Raw genomic sequence first — 22,054 nt, 5'->3', positions numbered from 1 at the left:
ATGAAAGCATGTTGCCTAATGAAGATATTAATGACTATAATATTTTGACTTAAATAGTTTCAGCAATTTAGTCAATTAACTTTGGTTACAAGAGCAACAGTCTCTAGGTATGCTCTTAAGTGAACGATGTTAAATTGCTGTGGTAGAAAGGGCACCGCTAATTGTGCACATACAGTAATAGGCGCTCCTTGCCCCTTAGCTGATGCTGATGGAGAACAGGACCATCTAGCCTTGCAGATATTTTCTGAATCTTTTTTGCTTGTCCCCAAGTACATTACTGTGACTCACTGGCTGCCTCAAAGATGTGCCTCCTTTCTGAAACAGACACAAGCATTTCTTTCAGCTCCAGGCTGAGCTCATAGTTTTCTTGCTCTTTTAAACTGATGCACTTCTCCAACTCTTTAATTCTTTTCTGACGGTTCTTCACATTCTTCTTGTGCAGCTGCCCATTTCCAAAAGAATAAAGCAAATATATGAGATTATACAGAAGCTGTTCAGACAACCTTTAGATGAAAACCTATAATCTTAAGCACTGCATTGTAGCTCAATAAACTTTCATGTATTTTGATTTGACTAGTAGCATGTTCTAGCTTTACTTCATATAGTGTCTTTCACACACACTGTATTCCAGTATGCTTTATGGAGTTCTAATATAAGCAGCAGACAAAGAACAAAGAGGTATGGGTCAGGGAGAGAGATATATTAAAGATAAAACTTGAAAGGCAAAGGGAGGAAAGGAAATCAATGGAATCAGTGAGTTGAGAACACTTTCTTGGCTGCTGGGAGCTGCTGAAGAAAGGGTTGTTGTGCTGAAGCTGTCGGATGGGCTATAAAGGGACAAGGTAAATACTAAAGCTTGAAGAGTAGACTGATGCCAGCTAGAGCAATCTGGAGAAAATCCAGTGGAATCACTTAAAACCAAGGATAATCATAATTTGAATGTTGAAATAGATGACAGAGCCAGCAAATCAGATTGTTGTGTCTGTGTTATTTTGAATATAGCGGGGGAGTGATATTATGAACAGGCTGGCACTCCTGCAGAGAAACATTAAGCAGTGAAGACTGGAAGAATGCTTCATTAGAAACGGAAGAGTGACTTTTATAGACGGTGCTGTGTAAGAAGTGATAGGCAGATCTGTATTCAGATGTTCGGGAAGGAAAGCGTTTAATTCCAGTTACAGTGCAACAGAGGGTTCTCTCCATAGGATTGATCTATGCAGCAATCAATGTACGATGACTGCTTCCAAAGACTTTAGAGAACTGCTGCTGTAGACAGCTCAGTGCAAGTTGAAGAAACTATTGAAAGCCAGATGAATAAATACATGGAGATACATATATTCATCTGTGTGTGCTGTTATGGCTATGCTCCAACAGTCTTTGAGTTAGCTGAAGAGTTAATATGCCTACATCAATTGCAGTTATTCCTTATAAACACTTCTTGCTAATGAAGGAGAGGAACTGCATTTAAACTAAGGAAGTGTCTCTCAAATGTAGTGGTTCACTGAGGATTTACCTTATCCATGATGCCAAGAGTCTGCTCCATCACTGAAATGTGGTGGGCAATGTGGCTGTTGTAGTTCAACACAGTTAGGAACTGAAGAATTAAAACCAGAAAGAAACCATCTTATTAAGCCTGTTTGTTCTCAACAATTCCACACTTCCGTAAATACAATCATACCATGGAAAACTCAAAAAACTAGAATTCTGCACAGTGGAAAGGCTTATTAGTGATCATAAATGGACATTGTAAAGATATGCCTGGATGCTGTGTGAATACTAGACTGTACAGCTGTTAGAAAGAATATTATCTCTTATGTGTTAATGGAAACAAAGACCAAACAAATTTGTTGCGAGGTTGTCAAAAAACCCAAGCTACACTTTTGTTTCTAAGGTAGTCTAAGCTAACACAGTGAGAGACCAGAGCTATATAGTCTGTCTTCAGGCCAGAGAAGAAAGTGATTATTTTCTGTCAAGTGGCTTCCTAGTAATTCTTACTTCTTTTATTGTTCTTATATCTGCATAGTATTTCAGGTTTCAGAGAATTTATTAAAGATTTTTTTCTTGGGCACCCTACTACTAAAATATCTCTTTATCAAATGACAAATGGTAAAAGAGGCTGTATGACCTATAATGGGCAGCAGACAGTTTTCTGTAGATGTAGATTCATCCTTCCAGAGTACTGTCCCACCAAAGTGACAGGTAAAATTTTGTGGACTGCTCTAGTTAGAAGACGAGAAACGGGAAAGCCCCAGCAGGCTCCTTGCCTGCAGCACCAAACTAGTTTCACTCACTGCTTCACAAATAGCCCTCATTCCAGGTGTTCTCAGGTCCTTGCCTGCATGCATTTACCTAAGCCATCTTTCTTTCTGTTCCTATTGTTGGGGTCTCTGTTGCCTTGTCTTTCCTACTAACCCCACATTTCTACTCAAAATACGAAGTCAAGTCAAGCCCCTCAGAGCATTCAAATTCTGATTAAACTGGTGTATGCCTTTGCTATGGGCAAGTCTAACTCTCTCTGAAGGGCAATAGTTCTGCTCATCAGTTAAATGAAGTTTGAGCTAATGGCAACACTCTGGTGATAAATTTGCTACAAGAACTTTTCAGTGTGTTGTCACATCACCTCTGGAAAGCTGTTTTGTGGGTTTTAGTTACAGAAGTCCCTTAGCTGTGATTCAGAAATGAACAAGCAATTTGGAGAGCAGCAAAACAAATGAAGCCTGAGCAAAACACATATTTGGGACTTTCTTTTGATTGAATTGCAATATCCTTACCTGCTCTCCAACATTTTTCATTTTCTCTGTGCTTTATAGCTCTCCCCACTGCAATATCTCTAGCCCACCCATCTTCCCAAACTCCAAACCTTTATGCCTCTCACCTCCTTGCCACAAAACCATCATCTTTCCCTGCAGTTCTCTACATCCCATACTGCAACATCCTCAGGCTTCCCCTACAACCTTCTCTTCTTTCTCCTCTCTTCTCCCACTGGTATCCTTGGCTCTCTCCCACAGCTTTTACCTATGTTTTCTGGCCTGCCAGCTGGGCTTGTTCAAAGCTACATGCGTGCTGACTTGCCGGCCAGGCATGGCAAACAATTCTCTGTCCTCCTGCTGCTGGGCCAACACATGGCAGTAAGTGGAGCTCAGCAAGGCTCCTGTAGGAACACTCAATCTTTGTATAGTGAGCAAAAGTTACAGTATTTCAGTGAGATACCAAATGAGGGCACGTGAGATGTTTTACTTAAAAGGAAGTTATGGTGCTTTATTTAAAAGATCTGTTCCTTATGGCTGTAAAATCCTGATTCCTTACTCCCAGTGCCAATTTTGAAACACTAAGAGTTAGAGCTAATTTTGCCTTTGTTGACACCTCAACATAGAATCATAGAATGGTTTGGGTTGGAAGGGACCTTAAAGATCATCTAGTTCCAACCCCCGTGCTGTGGGCAGGGACACCGTCCACTAGACCAGCTTGCCCAAAGCCCCATCCAGCTTGGCCTTGAACACTTCCAGGGGTGGTGCCTCCACAACTTCTCTGGGCAACCTGTTCCAGTGTCTCACCACCCTCACAGAGAAGAATTTCTTCCTAATATCTAATCTAAATCTACCCTCCTTCAGTTCAAAGCCATCACCCCCTGTCCTATCACTACATGCCCTTGTAAAACAGTCCCTCTCCAGCTTTCCTGTAGGCCTCTCTAGGTACTGGAAGGCTGCTGTAAGATCTCCCCAGAGCCTCCTCCAGGCTGAACAACCCCAAGTCTCTCAGCTTGTCCTCATAGGAGAGGTGCTCTAGCCCTCTGATCATCTTTGTGGCCCTCCTCTGGACTCACTTCAACAGGTCCATGTCTGTCTTGTACTGGGGATCCCAGAGCTGGACGCAGTACTCCAGGTAGAGTCTCAGGAAAGTGGAGTAGATGGGGACAATCACCTCCCTGGACCTGCTGGTCACACTTTTTTTGATGCAGCCCAGGATACAGTTGGTTTCTGGGCTGCAAGTGCACATTGCCAGGTCATGTTGAGCTTTTCGTCAACTAACACCCCCAAGTCCTTGTCCTCAGGGCTGCTCTCAATCCATACTCCACCTAACCTGTATTTGTGCTTGGAATTGCCCTGACCTGTGTGCAGGACCTTGCACTTGGCCTTGTAGAACTTCATGAGGTTCACACAGGCCCACCTCTCAAGCCTGTCAAGGTCCCTCTGGATGGCATCCCTTCCCTCCAGTGTGCTGACTGCATGACACAGCTTGGTGTCATCAGCAAACTTGCTGAGGGTGCGCTCGATCCCACTGTCCATGTCATCGACAAAGATGTTAAATAGTGCCAGTCCCATTACTGACCCCCTGAGGAACACCACTCATCACTGGTCTCCACTTGGACATTGAGCCATTGACTGCAACTCTCTGAGTGCAACCATCCAGCCAGTTCCTTATCCACTGAGTGGTCCATCCGTCAATTTCATCACTGATCAATCTCAAGAGTAAAACTTCCCTTTGAAAGCTGAATTATTGACCTATTAGGCATCAAGTTTCTCCATAGTCGTAAGAGACTTCAGAGGTATAAATGATCTTACAGGTATAGGCAGAAAAATTTTCTGTAGTTAAAATATACATTAGAGAAATTTACTCACTAGCTGACGATCTTTTGAGATAGGTAGTGTTACAATATCCCGAGCCTTCTGTTTCAGATCTTCTATCTGCATTCTCATTTTCTTGTGTTCCCATTCCAGCTGAAATATCCCTTTAGAGAAGTCTTTACATTCCACCATGCTAGCAATTTTTTTTTCTCCTTGAGCCTGAAAAAATAGATAAATCTTCATTAACACATTTTACAAATTATGGAATAATTAATTGCAACAAGATGGGCAAGCTCCCAAAGTTATAATTTTAGTAAGGAAAACATGCTATACTGCAGTTTCTTTCCAGACTTTGCTCCAGATGGTTATCTTTTGTGGAATTTTCTTCCTTTTTATGCTCTCTGCCACAGCCTTGGATCGTAGAAGGAGATGAAGAAAATTACAACTAACCTCTCTCTCCATCTTCCTGTCTTTCATAAGAATGTGAAGGCATTTTAACTCTACAGAACACAAACTTGCTCTGTATTAGGTATTCTGCAGTTGTTACTGAAGGCTTTGTGCAATAGCAGCAAGCAATTTTTGTACAGCTAGAATGCCTAAGAAAAGAACCTTTAATGAGAGCATGAAGAACTGTTTTAAGTAGGATCACCAATTTCACCTTACATAATAAAGTGTATTAAATTTTTAAATCTCAATGTAAGCTACTGTTCAAATGCTTCTTTAACTATAAGTTTGCCTTGAGGGAATTTTTGGACTAGTGCCCAGGATATTAGCATTTTCTATTTAAAGTGTGTGTGGAATTGATGGTGTGTCTAAAAACTGTTGCCATTTCATTGATCTGAATTGTATTGATCAAACATCAAGAAAGTAGTCTGTATTGCAATCTATACGTCATGATAAGAGACATTACAGAATTCTTAATCGCTTCTAAATTACAATTGAGCCTACTGGTGTGTAGTAATGAATTGAAACTAGATGTCAAACTGGAAAAAAAGCAGAGCCCCTGAAGGACAATACATTTGTTTAAAAAGCTTAAATTTCCTTCAGATAATGTAAATTACCATGATAGAGCAATTCAGTTCTTCAATAACACTCTTATTAATGAGAATAGCATCAGCGTAGTCTGGGATTTCAGTACTTTCCAGTTCCACCTGTCCTTGTTTTAGCAAAAACTGGACAGTCAAATTCAACTGAAGTTTCATCTTTTCCTCCTGAAGCCTAAAATGGCAGAAAACAAAAGTAACATTTAGTGATTTCAATAGGATTATATAAATCCTCCCATGATTCTCAAAATGTTTCTGTTTATTACTGATACATGGTATGTTCACATAGGGGTTACTCTTTGACCACCTGTCTTCTATTTGTTCCCAAAGTGACTACAGAATTTGCAACTTATTTCCATACTCCATTTCCATGAAGTTTTCAACCACTGGATTCAGTTTAACATACTCTAGCAGATGTTCTGAGAGGAAGTGTCCTTACCGAACAGAAATCTTAACAACAATTGAAAAGGACATGGAGAAGACTCCCAGCCAGCACCCCTTTTCTTGTATAATTTGTCCTGGGATTTGTTCCTGAATGACGATGAATGTGAAAATTATGCCATGTAGGTGAAAGTGAAATATTTTTGCAGGTCCAAGCAGCTCAGTGAAATGAGGTGTCATATGACCGAGCAGCATATTGCAATTAGGAGTGATCACTGTATCTACATGAGCGAAATTTAACTGAGCTACCTAGCACAAATATGGCCTTGAAGGCTTTGGGGGGATTCACTGTATAATGTAGCTTTGGGGGCAGTCAGTTTGCACTGAACACCACGCTGCCATCCTTATTGATGTTGTTACTTGGTAGATTAAGACTGGTTTGGCCTGCTCACATGTGCTGCAATAACACCTCTTTTCAGAAATATCGTAGGTCTCTTAGATGAATCCTAGATAAAAGAGTGTTGGAGAACACAGCTGTGTAATTCTGTGTGTAACTTTTGGTTCTGTGTTGGCGGAGTATTAAAATACAGCTGAACATAGGAAAAGAAACAAAATTACCAAGTGAGTTCTTGGAAAATGTCTTCTATTTCTGATTTAATCTTCTCATTGTCATCCATTCTTCTCTGGAGAAAGGCCTGCATCTCTGCCAGTGTTAGGGCTTTCCGTTTCACCTAAGAAAGCAATATCATGAGATTCTGAACTTATTCAACTTTGCCACTATGTCAGGGCAAGCCTCTTCAAGAACAGAGAAGACAAATTCTTAAGAAGACATATGTATGTATAAATATGCAGCCTGGCATTTTGAGAATCCCAGTAGAGCACATGAGACATAGAGGTTACAATCCTTACACTCTGCTAAGAAAATAATTTATTCATTTATGCATAGTTTATTCACATGAAGGGAAATCATATTTCCTTCTCTCTTGGTCAAAGGTCATGTATCTCTGTCTCTGGATAATTCAGATTTACACCTTCATGCTTTTAAACTGAAAAATATGGGGATGCATTGATGCAAGTGTAGAATGCTAATGGGAGAAAATAAGTCCGACAGATGATGGAAATCAAATACCTTAACAGTTTTTTGGTATGGATAGAGAAAAGGAAAATTATCTTTTTTTTTTAATGAAACCATATCAAGGTCACAATCATTCTGACCAAATCTGTCCACATTAATATGCTAATTTTTCCTCTGAAGGGGAACTAAAGCTGGTTTCCCTCAATACATTTCTATTATTCTGAATTTAATGTGGCTAGAAGCAACTTTCAAACTCAAATGCAGCTTGTCTACACTGCATTGTCATTTCACCACTAGCTTGACCCTACACTTGAACTCCACAGAAGTTTAAGACCTGAAAATATCAAGAAGTATACTGGCAAAATAAAGAATTTTACATACCAGCTCCTCACTCTCCACTTTATTTCGTCTAGCTAGACAAAAATGTTCCCATATAGATGGGTCTAAGCCATTAGGCATGTGCTCAGGACTATCCAGTTCATCCATGGCTTTCATTAAAAGGGTGTGTGCATCTTTGTAATCTTCAGCTGAGCCTGAACAATCCCCATATGGGTTAGCGGTGTCAAGGAGCATTTCTGTCATTGGGGTCCTAGTGCACATACACAGTACATACAGTATTTACTTTTTATTTTCTCTTCCATAAAAGAAGCTCACAACCAACTAAGAACATTTCATACTCTCAATCTCTTGCAAAGAACAAATAGGTAAGACTGCATCTTACACAAAATAAGAATATATGGTTTTGAGATCTAATGATTATTTAGATTGCATTTAAAATAGATTGTGTGGAGTGAATAAGGAAATGTAAGTAGTCAAAATAGCAATCATTAGTGCGATAGGAAATCAATCCAATAAAAAGGAAACAGTCTACTGATTATCAAAATAATTTAGACTATTGAAATAAATAGCATTCTCATTCTTGAGTCACAAGAAATATTAGTATTTCAACAGATTGAATCGGGGGATCTTACTTTGGTCGATGTTTGTAAAGTTGGAAAAGCTCATCAAGGAGATTGGCAGGTACGTCAGCAAACTGCTTTGCAAAACCACGTTCCAGATTCTGGGAGAGAAACAGAAAGGTTTCTTGTCACCACAATGTTATTTTAAAAAAAGCATCAACCTGCCCATATCTTAGAAATACAGAATATGATGCTATTCCAAGCACTTCCAAGCATCATGGGAATCTGGACGATTTAATAAATTTTCTATGCACATACTCTCCTTTACTGCTTAATTTCAGTGATGAGCAAGTTGACCAGAACTCATCCAATGTTTGCAGTGAAGTATGCTCTTCTCATTAGACACAGCATTAACTTTTTTAATTTCTGAACCTCCTTGTGTTTTTTCAAGAGTCTCACCTTCTCTTCAAGCACTGCTTTTTCATAGGTGTCTGTGTAAGCCTCAATTTTATTTTTTGTAGTCTGGATTGTTTTTGCAGTCTTGACCTATAGCAAAACCAAAAGATTTCAGGAATGAAACTCAGCCAGCAGCACTGAATGGCCATTCATATATGCTGATGAAGCTGACACTTTCTTATTTCTAGAGAAAACCTTGTGAGCTATTTTTGCTAACAATATAATGCCTTATTCAGGGGTTACTTGTAGAGACTGCTAAAAGGTGAGCAGGTGTGAAATTAAAATAGTCCACTGCTAAAGAAAGTAAGAAATTTGTGTAAGAAATATCATATACAAATGCTTGCAAGTCTTCTGTTTAAACTTTGAATGTAAGGACCTATGTTGACACTTGATTTCACTTGCATAGAGATTTCCATTTTCTTTCCTGTCATCACAGGTAAGACCAGTCAAGAAGTCTCAAATGCTGTTCAGTGGAGGGTTCTTCATTTTAGAATGTGGCTTTCCTGTTGTCATGACACTGTTCTGCTATATGTCAGGATACTAAGCTCATCTGTTTTATCAAGGTTGTTAAATAGTTGTACTCTGCTGGGGAGACCGTTTTGTTGTATTTGACAGTTTACATGGACCAAAAGATATACCAATGAGAACATTTAGAAAATAATAAAAAAAAAGATATATTTTGAAAAATGTAAGCTGGTATACACTTGGCCTCAGATAATTTTAAAACTAGTTCAGCCAATTCAGTGGTAGGAGCTAGATGCCTGCTTTGGAACCTCTCTGTGTAGCTCACATACGAATGGCTGCCTCCAGGTCCAAACACAGAGGCCTGTACAAGCTGAGTAGATCTGACATGGGGAGGTGTTACTATATGATCTGTGGACTCAGGAACAGCCCCATGAAGACAAAGTGGGCAAATGGGATAATATTGGCCTACATTAGACACCTCAGTGAAAAAGGTGATGGCATTACACATTCTTTAGTGCATCTTCCTGTCATAAAAGCATCATAATTGGTGCTTTCAGCTTGATACTGGATACTAAAAAATACTATATATAGCAAACAAATAGGAGCATGCCCTTCTGATCATCTGGAGTTTTACCAAAGAACTCCAGATGAACCAAGATGAGTATCTATTTAAAAAATGTATGTATGCATAATGTATGTCACCTGTACAAGTTGAAAAAAAAAATAAGTGACCCTGTAAATTGTCAGAAAATAATGTATGGCACAATTTTTATTTAGAAAGAGCAGTCTTCACAAGAAACTGTATTGTAAATATTACATTTTTCCTAAGAACAGCATTCCAAATGATAACTTACTTTTTCTTTCTCCTTTTTCATAAGGAAATTATGAAGTCCAGCTTCTCTAGTGTCCAACTCTTCATCCAACAGTAAAGCATAAACAAGATTGACTATTTTGAGTTCTTCCTGTGAAAAGATTGTAATTAAAAATGTTAACATTCCTGCTGCACAGAGGCAAAGATGAAAAATTAATGTTCTCCGTGATACCTGATAGATGACCATTTCTAATTTCACTTTCCTTTCAGAGAGTTTGCACACAGTCTCATCAAAATTTTGTGTTGTTTCCTGAATGGAAGCCTCAAGTTTCTTCAATTCATTTTCCAGTGCCTGGGGAAGGGAAGGACAAGAGCAGCAATATTACAACTGGAGGAACAAAGAAGCTCTGATATAATATATCAGATGATGGAGAATATACAATATGGAACAGTATCTTTCAGCCAAAAGGTCCCAGAAATTACTTGTTTGGAAGGAGAGTGCTGCTAGGCTACCAAGTTATGTTGTCCAAATACCACTTTGAAGGATAAATATAACTGTATTATTTGTGTATGGCATCAGCAACTCTGGGAATGGAACCTGAAAAAAACATTTTAGGAATACTGGTACATTTGTGAAGGAAAGTTACCTTTTATCAGGTATCACAAGTTTGGCACATTTTGGTATAATTAGAGATTGCCTTATTTTACTGTCTAAGCTAGGACTTATTTAATATGCCGCATGATCTTTGTTCTTCATTTGTTCATCATTTATTCTATTTATCACTATTCAGTTTCAGAAGTAGCTCCTGAGAAAGATCAGAAACTTTGGTCATAAGCACTGGGAACAAAACCACTTCGTTTCTCATTTTAATGTACCCTTCTATACTTCTCTTTTTCTTCATTCAGCTCCTTGACTTTTTTCTCATGTTCTTCAAATATTTTCTTCTCTTCATCATTCCAAACATGCTCAGGCTTGGATATAAAAGGAGGTGGAGGAATATCCTGGAAGTATTAAAGACAAATATCCTTCAAAAGCAATATTAAGTGTCCATCATCACACTAACAAACTATAGCACGCATCAAATTTAATGAAAGGTATTTCTTAGTGGTAAGGAAGGTACAAGCCTTAAGTCTAACTAACATATATATTGTTTCTCTGGTCTGTTACTTGCTCCAGTAGTTTTGGTGTATATGTATTGTCCTATTCTCTCTCCCTTACAGGAAAACACTGCTGGATCTTGTAAAATACAAGTATTTTGTACTCAAACATACTACTGTCGGTACAAGATAAATCACATTTTCTGTTTCAGAACCCCAAATCTAACCCCATGTTAACGTATACTTCCACAGGAGTCCTAATTTTCCAAAACAGATCAATTCCAGGGAGAGCACTTGGGTCTGCCCTATCCTTTTTCTGTGTCATTCCTTCACATTTTTTCCTTCTTTTACTACAGTACTGTCTATATATGCTGAGTTAAATGGAATGCAGTAATTTTCTGTAAGATCACAGCCATGGATAATAGACCCTTCCCCCAACAATACAGTTGTTGTAATGGTAATACTAGATTCTGTTCCTGTTGTATTCCACTGTGATGAGGACAGGTGTTGATGAGTAAAGCGCATGCAGGCACTAGAATCTTTTGGTCCATTTTAAGTCCAGTGCATGGTCTCTTACGGAGTCTATCTAGGCATAATGCAATTCTACAATTCTCTGAGTTTCTTCTATCACTTGGGTTGGCAATAATTGCTACTTGAATTTCACATTTTTCTTAAAAGCCCATAAGCTACCTAAATGATATAGCAGAAATGCAGCTCACCATTTTCAAGATGTCTTCCTTTTTGACTTCTAGCACTCCACCCATCATGTCATTAAGAGCACGCAGCCTTTCATTGTCCTGGGAATGACCACAAAAAATATTTTAGTGTACAAAAGGATGTGTAGTAATTGGAAGTTTTGGGAACGATAATAGGGTAGTTCACCTCTAGATCACGCATACGATTATACTGTGTGTCACTAGCAGACTAATGCTCTTCAGTGATGCATGTGAAATATGCTGAAAGTCTCAGAGTTTTTTGTAGTGGACAGATGTTCATATACCAAATAACTTACTAAAACTGCCATTCTGGCAGATTTGGAAAGAATACATAGGCATAGACTACTCCTGGCCAGTTGGCAGGCTAGGATGAAGTTGTAGTGTCACTCTATTATTATGCCTCTCTCTTTGGGCCAGAACCACCTTAGGTTTTTCACAGAGGCATTTTAAAGCCAGAGGGAAGCATTACGATCTTCTAGTCTGATCCCTGAAGAACAGAGGTCACTCAGTCAACAAACACATACCAAGCACAAAGCTCTTGATTGAGCAGTAGCGTGCATTTAGAAAAGTATCTAGTCCCCAGTCCCCTGATATCGTATTTTTAATTGCCACTAAGCACATTTTTAAAAATTGTGAGCCTAACACTAAATCTTTTCTTTCTGCAGCTGGCCTATGTAGTTCTGATTGTAAACTATAATAAGAGAGAAAAGGCACACATTATCATTACCTATAATTTTAAATTTATTCTCCCATACTACATTACTGGAATATTCCAGTGCTGCACTAAATAAGCCTAACCAGAGACAAAAGCCTATTCAGTAAAAAGGATTCTACTTTAAGTACCATAGCAGCAAGGCGTCTTTCCATTTCAAGCTTAGCCAGCACTACTTCTTTTTCTCTCTCTTGTTGAGTCAAGTATTTTTCAACTTTAATCTGAAGGAAGAAAATGAGATTCATATCAGGGTTCTTTTCTTTTTTTGTTGATATTAGTTGTGTTTTGTGCATACCTTTTCTGACAGTGGAACAACATGGACTGGTGGAAGAGCAAAGAGAAGTGGGGAAAGACTGACCAAAAGAGCAGATGAGGTCAGTAGAATATATTGTATAAGAAATATGGTGTTTCTTTATAAATTATCAATTCAATTTATAAGTACCGTAATAAGTATGCTTCAGTACCTAGATACTTAGTCTGAAACTACTTAGTTTCAAAATGGTGCTCAGAGAAAACAGAGAAACCCTTATCTATGGATACCTGTGCAATCTTATAGTCAGGAACAGGGGCAATTTCTACCTAATTTATGGGCAATTAACAGAAATAAATTAAGATTGTATACATTTTATTAATTTCAGATTGACTTAAGAGCTTTCTCCCTAAAAAAGTAAGGGAAGCAAAAGAGTCAAAAAGATTATTTTAAGTACACAGACACATGTTTTAAGGCTTTTCAGTACTGACACAATGTCTGGTAATGAGAAGAATTAGAGAACTGTATTTGAGTGGGTGAAAGAGAAAGATTTATTTTTCAGATACCTCTGAATCCTGAACAGTGAGCGCTCGCTCTGGTATCTCATCATCTGTAAGAGTGGGCTCCCACACTTCCACTTGGAGGTCAAGTTGTGCCAAGATTTCTTGGATCTTCAGGTTTCTTTCTTTCACTCGTGTTATCTCATGCTGCTTTTGTTGTGCAACTATGTCAAATTCCTTATTAAAAGCAGTTTTGACTTTGTAAATGATGTCCTGAAATAGCAAAAAAGGAAACAGCAATACTGCACAGGTCACATCCATCCATGATTGTATACCACTCCTCAAGCCATCAGAATCATACATGTGTGTATTTCTGTGCGTGACAGGGAGATAAACTGGTAAAGTCCTTTTGTGAATATCATGAGGGCAGAGTTCAAGCTTTGTTAAATGGAGGTGGACAAATTATCTTTTTTTTCTTTTTTTCCTAGAAATTTTTATTCCTTTTCTTCTACATATTTGCCATTTGGTAAAGATTCTGAAAGAATTATACTGCTGTCGAAACTAGATAAAAAATTAGGCTGCCTTCTACTTGCTGTTTTTTGCATTCTTTGGCTGAAAGAAGAAGGGGCTTCAAAGAAAAAAACACGTGACCTGTAAATCTAGAGATTGTAAATCACAGGTGCAGAGAGGCAGAGTTAAGGACATACTTTCCTTACTTTTAAGGGATGCAACCTGCAGTTTTGATATGCTTTCATGTGATTTTCTGACATAAGTAAAATGTGCCCATTAAATAAACAAACATTGGAAACCAATTTTTTTAAAACACATGGGACCTTATCATGATTTTTAAAAGCATATATTCTTAGTGGAATAAAATCTTCCTTTAGCCTAAATGATTGATCTCATCAAAGAAAGTAGAATATTAAGAGAGAAAACTATGTATCTCTCCTACTGTGTCAATTTACAAAAATAAAACATGAAAAGGTTTTCAGTTCTATCATTAAACTTCACATTTTGAGATGCTTAGGTGTTTGCAATTTGTATTACAATAAATATTGTGTCCATGATTATTTCATTGATTTCTACTATAAGAAGTTAGGATGCAATAAGGCAGGATGGCAGATAAGGTACAATGTTGCTGGGAGAAAAAAGGCTGTGCTCAATGTCTAGCCAGTCACCTAGCTCTCAGCAAGCTTGCTGCATTGGCCCAGAACACTGAAGATATATCTACACTTCAATATATAATATGCATCATTAAAGTCAGACAGCAGAAAGATCTAGTTACACCCAAGCTTACATCTAAAAGTGCTCCTTGTGTTTCTTCCCCATCTACTTTGAACACTAGTGTATCTACTAGATTTTTATGTATTACAATGCATAATCATTGAGCTCTGCTACCATTTACAGCCTTAAAGAGCTCTGAGGAGGCAATGTAGTAGTTTAACTTTACAGTAGTTTAACCACTTCTACCCTTGTAGATCATCTTCGTAAGAAACCTATTCTGTAACATATTTACTACTTAATAAACTGGCCATGGTAAAGGAAGCAAGAGTCTGACAGTAATGAATAATAAATAACACAAACATTGAAGACTCCAAATGAAGGGAAGGTAAGACTGGAGAGAACGAAAATGGTGTGAGGATCCAGCTGATGTTTCATTCAGCAGCAAATAATAGGGAAAGAGGTCACGTTTTCACAGGGCATGCTGACATGTGCAAGCTAGCATTGGCTATACAAACTCTTAAACTGAAGCACCAGTGGGCAAATAAGATACCCTCAAATTGGGTAACCAATTTCATAAAAATGTTTTTCTTCCAGACCCGAGATGGCAAATCCACATGATGCTCTACTGCACTATGTATGTTTATCAGCTTTCAGGTCAGTAACTCAGAGACCTGTGCAACTCCGTATTGTATAGTGTCAGTAAGCCCAAAATCTAACAGTGGCTGTGACAACCAACAGAAATGGCAGCCTCACTGCTGTAATACAAATTTAAGAAGACATCACCTTCAACAATACTATCTGATTGACCTTCTGCTCCCTGGTGTGCAAGTCCCATTGGTGATATAGGATAGATGTGTCTCCACCATACTGTGAGCTCAGACTTCCAATCAGGCAGTAAGATGCACTATCATCAGCTGTTACTTCTGCCTTCTCTCCTTCTTCCTTAGATAATACAATCTCAGACTCAATCTCAAGATTTTTCCTCTGAACCTGAATATCACAAACATGAAAACTGTGTTAATTTTGTACATGATCCAGTGGCACATGTATGAAAAAATTCTAGAGGTTATATTCTGCAGTTAAGATCAGTGATCAAAATAATACATATTGAAATTATCATATCTGGAAGACTGGGTCCATTTGTAGGTTCCCCAGTACAAGACAGACATAGATCTAGATATAGGGAAAAAGATGTTGAAAGTTGATGGGATTTACAGACAGTTCTCTTTAATAAAACATTCAGCGGAAAGAACATGTTTTTCTAGCATGTTTAGGTACAGTAAACAAAATTATTGGGTCGATAAAGTGCCCGTGGACAGATGCTTTTATGAATGATACATTACTTGCCTAACTTCACCAAGACATTTACAAAGTAAAAGTATAAAGAATTAGTATCTTAGTAGAAAAAATAAAAATTAATAAAAATTTAGTGACAGATAACTGGAGCAGGGGAACAACAGTGAAATCATTAGCATGCAAACACACACTGGAAAGTTTAATTAATTACTTTTAACTAGCAATTACTTCTGTTATAGAATCATAGAATCTTTAAGGTTGGAAAAGACCTCTAGGATCAAGTCCAACCATCAACCTGACACCACCATGTCTACTAGACCACGTCCCAAAGTGCCATGTCTACATGCTTATTGAACACCTCCAGGGACAGTGACTCCACCACCTCTCTAGGGAGCCTGTTCCAATGTCTGACCACCCTTTCAGTGAAGAAATTTTTCCTAATATCCGACCTAAACCTCCCCTGGAGCAATGTAAGGCTGCTTCCTCTTGTCCTATCACTTGTTGCTTGGGAGAAGAGACCAACAGCCACCTGGCTACAACCTCCTTTCAAGTAGTTGTAGAGAGCGATAAGGTCTCCCCTCAGCTTCCTCTTCTCCAGACTAAACAACCCCAGTTCCCTCAGCTACTCCTCATAAATCTTGTGGTCCAGACCCTTCACCAGCTTTGTTGCCCTTCTCTGGACATGCTCCAGTACCTCAGTGTCCTTCTTGTAGTGAGGGGCCCAAAACTGAACACAGTACTCGAGGTGTGGCCTCACCACATGTACACATGGGTATACTGGAGCAAGGCCACTAATGCAATTAAGGGTTCGAAGCATCTAACATGGGATGACAGGCTGAGAGAGATGGAATTGTTTAGCATCAAGAAGGAGAAGGCTTGAGGGGATCTTAGTAATGCATATAAAAACGTGATTGTAGGGAGTAAGGACAACAGTCAAGGCTCTTCTCAGTGGTGCTCAGTGACAGATTGAGAGGAAATGGGTAGACATCAAAATACAGGACATCAAACAAACAAAATAAAACACTTTTCCTGTGAGGGTTGTCAGACATGGGAAGAGGTAGCAAATAGAGGTTATGGAATCTTCCATCCTTGGAGATATTCCAGACCTGACTGGACAAGGCCCTGAGTAAATTGCTCTAAGAAGGCAGGACTAGATGACATCCAAAGGGCTCTTCTAACCTCAACTATTCTGTGATTCTTTATAATACATTCGTTCTGAGTAAAACCACAACATTCTATCTTTATTTATCTTCTAGATTTTTTTTTTGGACAATTTCTACAGCAAGCAAATAGACCTCAGAAATGTATCTATTTAAAGAAGGGTTAAGATGCCAACTCAGAACATCCTGATCTGAACTGCCTTGATGCAGTACTTCGAAGAGATTGTACCGTAAGACCAACTGTCTCAATCTTCTTTAACCGAAGAACTTTCTCCAAAGTTTCTAGCTCTTCTTCACTACGTTCCTTCAGTGGATAATTCTTCACTTCACAAGCCTTATGGAAGCACTGTTCAAATTTAAAAAAACCACAACCATCAAAAACCCAAAATAAAAACTTCTTCAGAATGCATCCATCAATTCATTTGTTCAATACCTGAATGCTAAACAGTTATAAAGACTTCTTAAAATCAGGAATAAAATTGAGGATCAATTAATATAGACAATATAATAAAAATACAGAAGTAAGATTAAAAACGTTTGCCTTTTTGAAAATGGTTAGTTTAAAATTTTCTTTTTTTTCTTTTTTTTTTCTCAATAATCTATGGATATGGCCTCTTTATTCATGGAATTCAACCAGAACTAGATTTTATATAAAATGACTTGGTCTTTCACCACCCTTGAAATAATCCAGGAATCCAGTATCATTGGTTTGACTAATCTCCCTCTATTTAAAACAGGTAAAATCAGGGTTAAATTTTGCATTTATGTTCTGTGTAGCAGAAGTCATAATGACTGCACACAGAAAAATAATATTTACCTCTCTTTTTAGCAACACTACATAAAGATATTCTCTGAGATTAAGGAATTAAAGAGTTGCTTATTTGCTTATCAACACTCTTATCCAGCTTAGAAGGTAAAATCAGCCAGGCTCAGACAAAATGAACAGAATGAAAGATTTGCATGAGACTTGGGAAAAAGTAAGTTTTTTTCCCATACCATAAGCAAATCAGAAAGATGTTATACTTCTATTTATTTTGACTATGTACCTTAAGGAAGCAATAAACTACTGTAGAAAATGAGTTAGAAAGCACAGGTTACCTTAACTGCACGTCCTTTTACACACATAGCATCCCAGCACTCACGTTTGATGACATCCTGCAAATAGCAGTTGACTAAATTCTCCATCTCAATCTCCTTCCTCACCTTTCAAGATACAGAAAAGAACAAGATGTGGTGCAAAATAAAAAGTGTATTTGGGTTTGTGTGGCAAGGTTTTGGTAGTGGGGGGGCTACAGAGGTAGCTTCTGTGAGAAGCTGCTGGAAGCTTCCCCTGTGTCTGACAGAGCCAATGCTAGCTGGCTCCAAGACGGACCCGCCACTGGCCAAGGCCGAGCCAATCAGCAATAGTGGTAGTGCCTCTGGGATAACAGAGTTGAGAAGGGGGGAAAAATACCTGTGCAACACCAAGAACAATTGCAGCCAGGGAGAGGAATGAGAAATGTGAGACAAACGACTATCCAGACACCAAGGTCAGTGAAGGAGGAAGGGGACAAGGTGCTCCAGGTGCTGGAGCAGAGATTCCCCCGCAGCCTGTGGAGATGACCATGGTGACGCAGGCTGTCCTCTTGCAGCCCATGGAGGATGATGGTGGAGCAGAGATTCCACCTGCAGCCCATGGCAGTCCCCATGCCTAAGCATGTGGATGCACTCAAAGGCGGCTGTGACCCCGTGGGAAGCCCATGCTGGAGCAGGCTCCTGGCAGGACCTGTGGCCCCATGGAGAGAGGAGCCCATGCTGGAGCAGGTTTGCTGATAGGACTTGTGACCCCATGGGAGACCCACACTGGAGCAGTCTGGTCCTCAAGGACTGCACCCCATGGAAGGGACCCACACAATATGGGCAATTTGTATTGAGTTATTGAAATAAATCTAACAGATTAAATGAATTACCAATATTTCATCATATTAGACTATTGCAGCTACTTTCTCCAAAAACTATATTGCATACTACTACTAGTGAAAGGCATCATCTCATATGTAAAGAAACGCTTTATAGAACTTAAGCAACGTACCCAAGGCCACAGTGTCAGATTTATAGTTTCTAGCATAGATCACATTCCAATTGGCAATGTCTACATCAACAGCTTCACCTGCTTCAAAAAGTGGCTTAAAATACTTTTAAGTTTTCCTGCTTCTCAGCAGTGAACAGCTACGCTGATATAATCTTCTGTTCTTAAACCATTCTTTCCCTTTCCACTGCTAGTTTTAAAATGTTCTCCCCTCATTCTATCATACCCTGGCCACTTTTTGTTCAGCCTCTTCTTGCGCTCTTTCCTGTTCTTCTATATCCAGGTTGAACTCCTGCTGCTCCAGTTTCTCAATGTCTGGCACCTGTTCATTTTCATGCATCATTTTCTGAATCTGTTTTTTAAAAAATAGGTATAAGGAATAAAAAGTAATTTGAATGTGGATAAAGGAAATGCTGTTTTTAACACTATAGAACTTGATATCAAAGAAAATTATTTTAACTGTCTCCACTTTTAACTGCTTCATGGTAATTGGTAGAATGTGCTGCCTGCAGCTAGAGACAGTCAGTACTATGCAAATGTATTTAATCTTTCTCTTAAAGTTCCTTTGGATGTCATATGTAAAGTTGTATATACTTTCCAAGAACCTGTAGTGCAGAGTTTGTTCTCTGGTTCTAAGAAATTTATTAATTTGTTATCTCCTTATTAAGTTGTTATCTATCTCATACAGTTCAACAGAAGGAAGTGCAAAATCCTGCACCTGGGGAGGAACAGCCCCATGCACCAGGACATGCTGGGTGCTCAGCAACTGGAAAACAAGTTCACAGAAAAGTAGCTGGGGGTCCTGGCAGACACCAAGTTGAACATGAGACAGCAATGTGCCCTTGCGGCAAAAAAGGCTATTGGTATCCTGGGCTGTATTGAGAGTGTTGCTAGCAGGCTGAGGAAGGTGAGAGACATGGACATACTGGAGAGTCCAATGAAGGTGATTATGGGACTGGAGCATCTCTCATATGAGGAAAGGCTGAGAAAACTGGGACTGTTCAGCCTAAAAAAGAAATGGCTTGGGGGAAATCTCATCAATGTATTTACATTGAAGGGAGGGTGCTAAGAGGGTGGAGCCAGGCTCTTTTCAGTGGTACCCAGTGACAGGATCAGAGGCAGTGGGCACAAACTGAAACACAAGAGGTTCTGCCCAAACATCAGGAAACACTTTTTTACTGTGAAGGTGACTGAGTACTGGAACAGGTTGCCCAAAGAGGGGATGGAGTCTCTTTCCTGGGAGATGATAAAATCTGTTTGGACATTGTCCTGGGCAGACTGCTCTAGGTGAGTCTTGCCTTATCCTCTTGCAGATAGCAGTTTTTATGGAAGGAAACAGAAGGACAAGGAGCGGACAGTAGTTTCTATAATGGAAGGCTGTTAGACAGGCAGAAACTAGCCTGCTGAGGGGATAGATTGCTCAGGGTATAAGAGTAGCACAAAATATTTATTTGGAGCAAAGGAAACTGAGAACCAGACAGTAGTTCCTGACAGGTTCAGTGTATAGTCCCTGAAGAAGCACATCTCTTTATTACCTGTCTGCTCAGAGTTTATGACAAAAATGTAACTGAGCGCTTGAGCTGATAGCCATAAAGGAAGTGTACTTGTAAACAAAACTGGGTAAGCTGAGCCATTACCCTTGCAAGAAACTCACAGTTTTACGCAGCTTCTTAATTCCCATTTGCAGCTCTTTCTTCTGGTTAGCAAACCTCTGAGTCTCTTCTCTAATGACCTGACATACAACAAATATATTGTTGAAAGACAAAAATAGACAAGAGGAGAAAAAAAAAAAGATTGAAATAATGTAAAGGACCATTATCTGTACAGAAAACAAAACTCCAAAGGGATTAATAACTGAAACAGACAGAATTCTAATTCAATAGAATGATTCTTAGAACTGGTCAAGAGAAAAAAGATTGTACACCCAGGTCACATTGTAAACTGGTTGTACAGCAATAGAGTTTAAAAGAAAGAATATATTAAAGAAAGAAGTAATTACTAGTGAAATGATTACAGACACATTGAAATGGGTAAAGCCTACTGCCAGAATTTAAGTGTTTATATTCCTTAGATTTTTCAGTGTCACTAAGCATTTCCATATTTAAAGACACAAGTAAACTAACATCTGTTACTCATTCTGGAAGCAGTGAAATTTTCTTTGCCCCTACAGCCTTGCCGATTCATCTCTTAGGGAACATTTTGCAATTAGCCTGCACCTCTGGAATTTGCTTTCTAAAATAATTTTACAACTTTAAATAGGATGATGGCTATTGATTGAAAGGAAGGGGTGTATCATTCCAACATTGGATGGACTCCATCCTCTAAAAGTCAGATGCAAGTCTCTGAAGACATTAACAGGCAGTTTAAAACAACCTAGGACCACATTACTGCCCTTCAACCTTTGCTTCTCATCACCTTTCCCTAGCTGATACTCGTAGTCATTTGGTACTCGTGTATGCACAGTCACATGGATTTGTCAAAAAATCTCAACAGAGACACCAAAGCATGAGTGCCAGCATCAAAGCAGAAACAGAAATACATTTCTGGGAGAGGGATGGAGAAGATGCCACTTTCAGCAGCAGTATGTCTTAGATTGACTTGAGCCGCAATGAAACTGCATCATAATTTGGAAAGTCACCCCTGAGATCACTCAGAAAGCAATGATATTTTGCTTTGTCCCATCACTGAACCTCAAAAGCTTGACGAAATACACAGCTCTGGCTCGTATCAGAAAGAACCTCCATAAATTCATATTTCTGGGAAAAAATAATCTATACTAACATTAACATAGCAGTTTCCAGACTCACAAAGTGTGAAATCCCCTCTTTGTAGGCAATTAGATCTTTGATGCACTTTTATTTCTAAAAAACTTTGGTTACATAACATACCTCAACCTTAACCTGAAATAAACCTCAGGGGTTTTGTACTTACTGTCATATTGTTGAGTACTGATGTATCAGTGCTGTAGAATTTGTTATTCTGGCTTTTGGGAAGAAGAGAGCACCTGCTTGGTTTCTGGTAATAATCTTCTGGGTAATTTTTTGACATTTAGAAGAAAAAAAGTCTTTATAAGTTTCTAAAGGAAGCCAATTTCTCTGTCAATTTTTATTTAGTTTACTCCTTGTGTAGATGTGGTCTTTTGGTCTTTAGAGCTCCTGTTGTGCTAGGTACCTTCTCTGATGTGTTTATAACCTTGACCTAGGATTTCCAAAAGTCTAGATCGCAATGTCTTAAAGAGAGGTCCAAATGTCAGAAAAGCTCTAGAAACTAGATTCCTTTACAGCATATAATTTGGCACCCCAAATCACTTCTGACTCCTGAAAACTCTGGCTTTG

General features: G+C 38.8%; 1 protein-coding gene across 3 annotated transcripts in view; it reads right to left on the bottom strand.

Moving 5' to 3' along the window:
- The window catches only part of CFAP43 (cilia and flagella associated protein 43), a 53,552-nt gene that overhangs the window by 536 nt on the left and 30,962 nt on the right, over window positions 1–22,054 (bottom strand). The window contains exons 20-38 of one of the 3 annotated variants that reach the window (XM_054831158.1): window positions 20,374–20,451; window positions 18,946–19,071; window positions 17,750–17,854; window positions 16,881–16,997; window positions 14,979–15,185; window positions 13,038–13,244; window positions 12,353–12,442; window positions 11,513–11,590; window positions 10,572–10,697; window positions 9,928–10,047; window positions 9,739–9,846; window positions 8,423–8,509; window positions 8,036–8,124; window positions 7,446–7,653; window positions 6,608–6,720; window positions 5,627–5,783; window positions 4,620–4,784; window positions 1,514–1,594; window positions 289–442 (exon numbers count right to left, since the gene is read on the bottom strand). In XM_054831158.1, the coding sequence (XP_054687133.1) occupies window positions 289–442; window positions 1,514–1,594; window positions 4,620–4,784; window positions 5,627–5,783; window positions 6,608–6,720; window positions 7,446–7,653; window positions 8,036–8,124; window positions 8,423–8,509; window positions 9,739–9,846; window positions 9,928–10,047; window positions 10,572–10,697; window positions 11,513–11,590; window positions 12,353–12,442; window positions 13,038–13,244; window positions 14,979–15,185; window positions 16,881–16,997; window positions 17,750–17,854; window positions 18,946–19,071; window positions 20,374–20,451 (2,416 nt within the window). Of the gene's footprint in view, window positions 1–288; window positions 443–1,513; window positions 1,595–4,615; window positions 4,785–5,626; window positions 5,784–6,607; window positions 6,721–7,445; window positions 7,654–8,035; window positions 8,125–8,422; window positions 8,510–9,738; window positions 9,847–9,927; window positions 10,048–10,571; window positions 10,698–11,512; window positions 11,591–12,352; window positions 12,443–13,037; window positions 13,245–14,978; window positions 15,186–16,880; window positions 16,998–17,749; window positions 17,855–18,945; window positions 19,072–20,373; window positions 20,452–22,054 lie in introns of those variants that run through there. The other 2 variants (XM_054831160.1, XM_054831159.1) reach the window with 2 other exon arrangements.

This window comes from Grus americana, chromosome 7 (assembly GCF_028858705.1).
Source record: "Grus americana isolate bGruAme1 chromosome 7, bGruAme1.mat, whole genome shotgun sequence".
In the NCBI taxonomy this organism is placed as follows: domain Eukaryota; kingdom Metazoa; phylum Chordata; class Aves; order Gruiformes; family Gruidae; genus Grus; species Grus americana.
The sequence above is the reverse complement of the archived record's forward strand: the minus strand, read 5'-3'. Positions and strand labels throughout refer to the sequence as shown.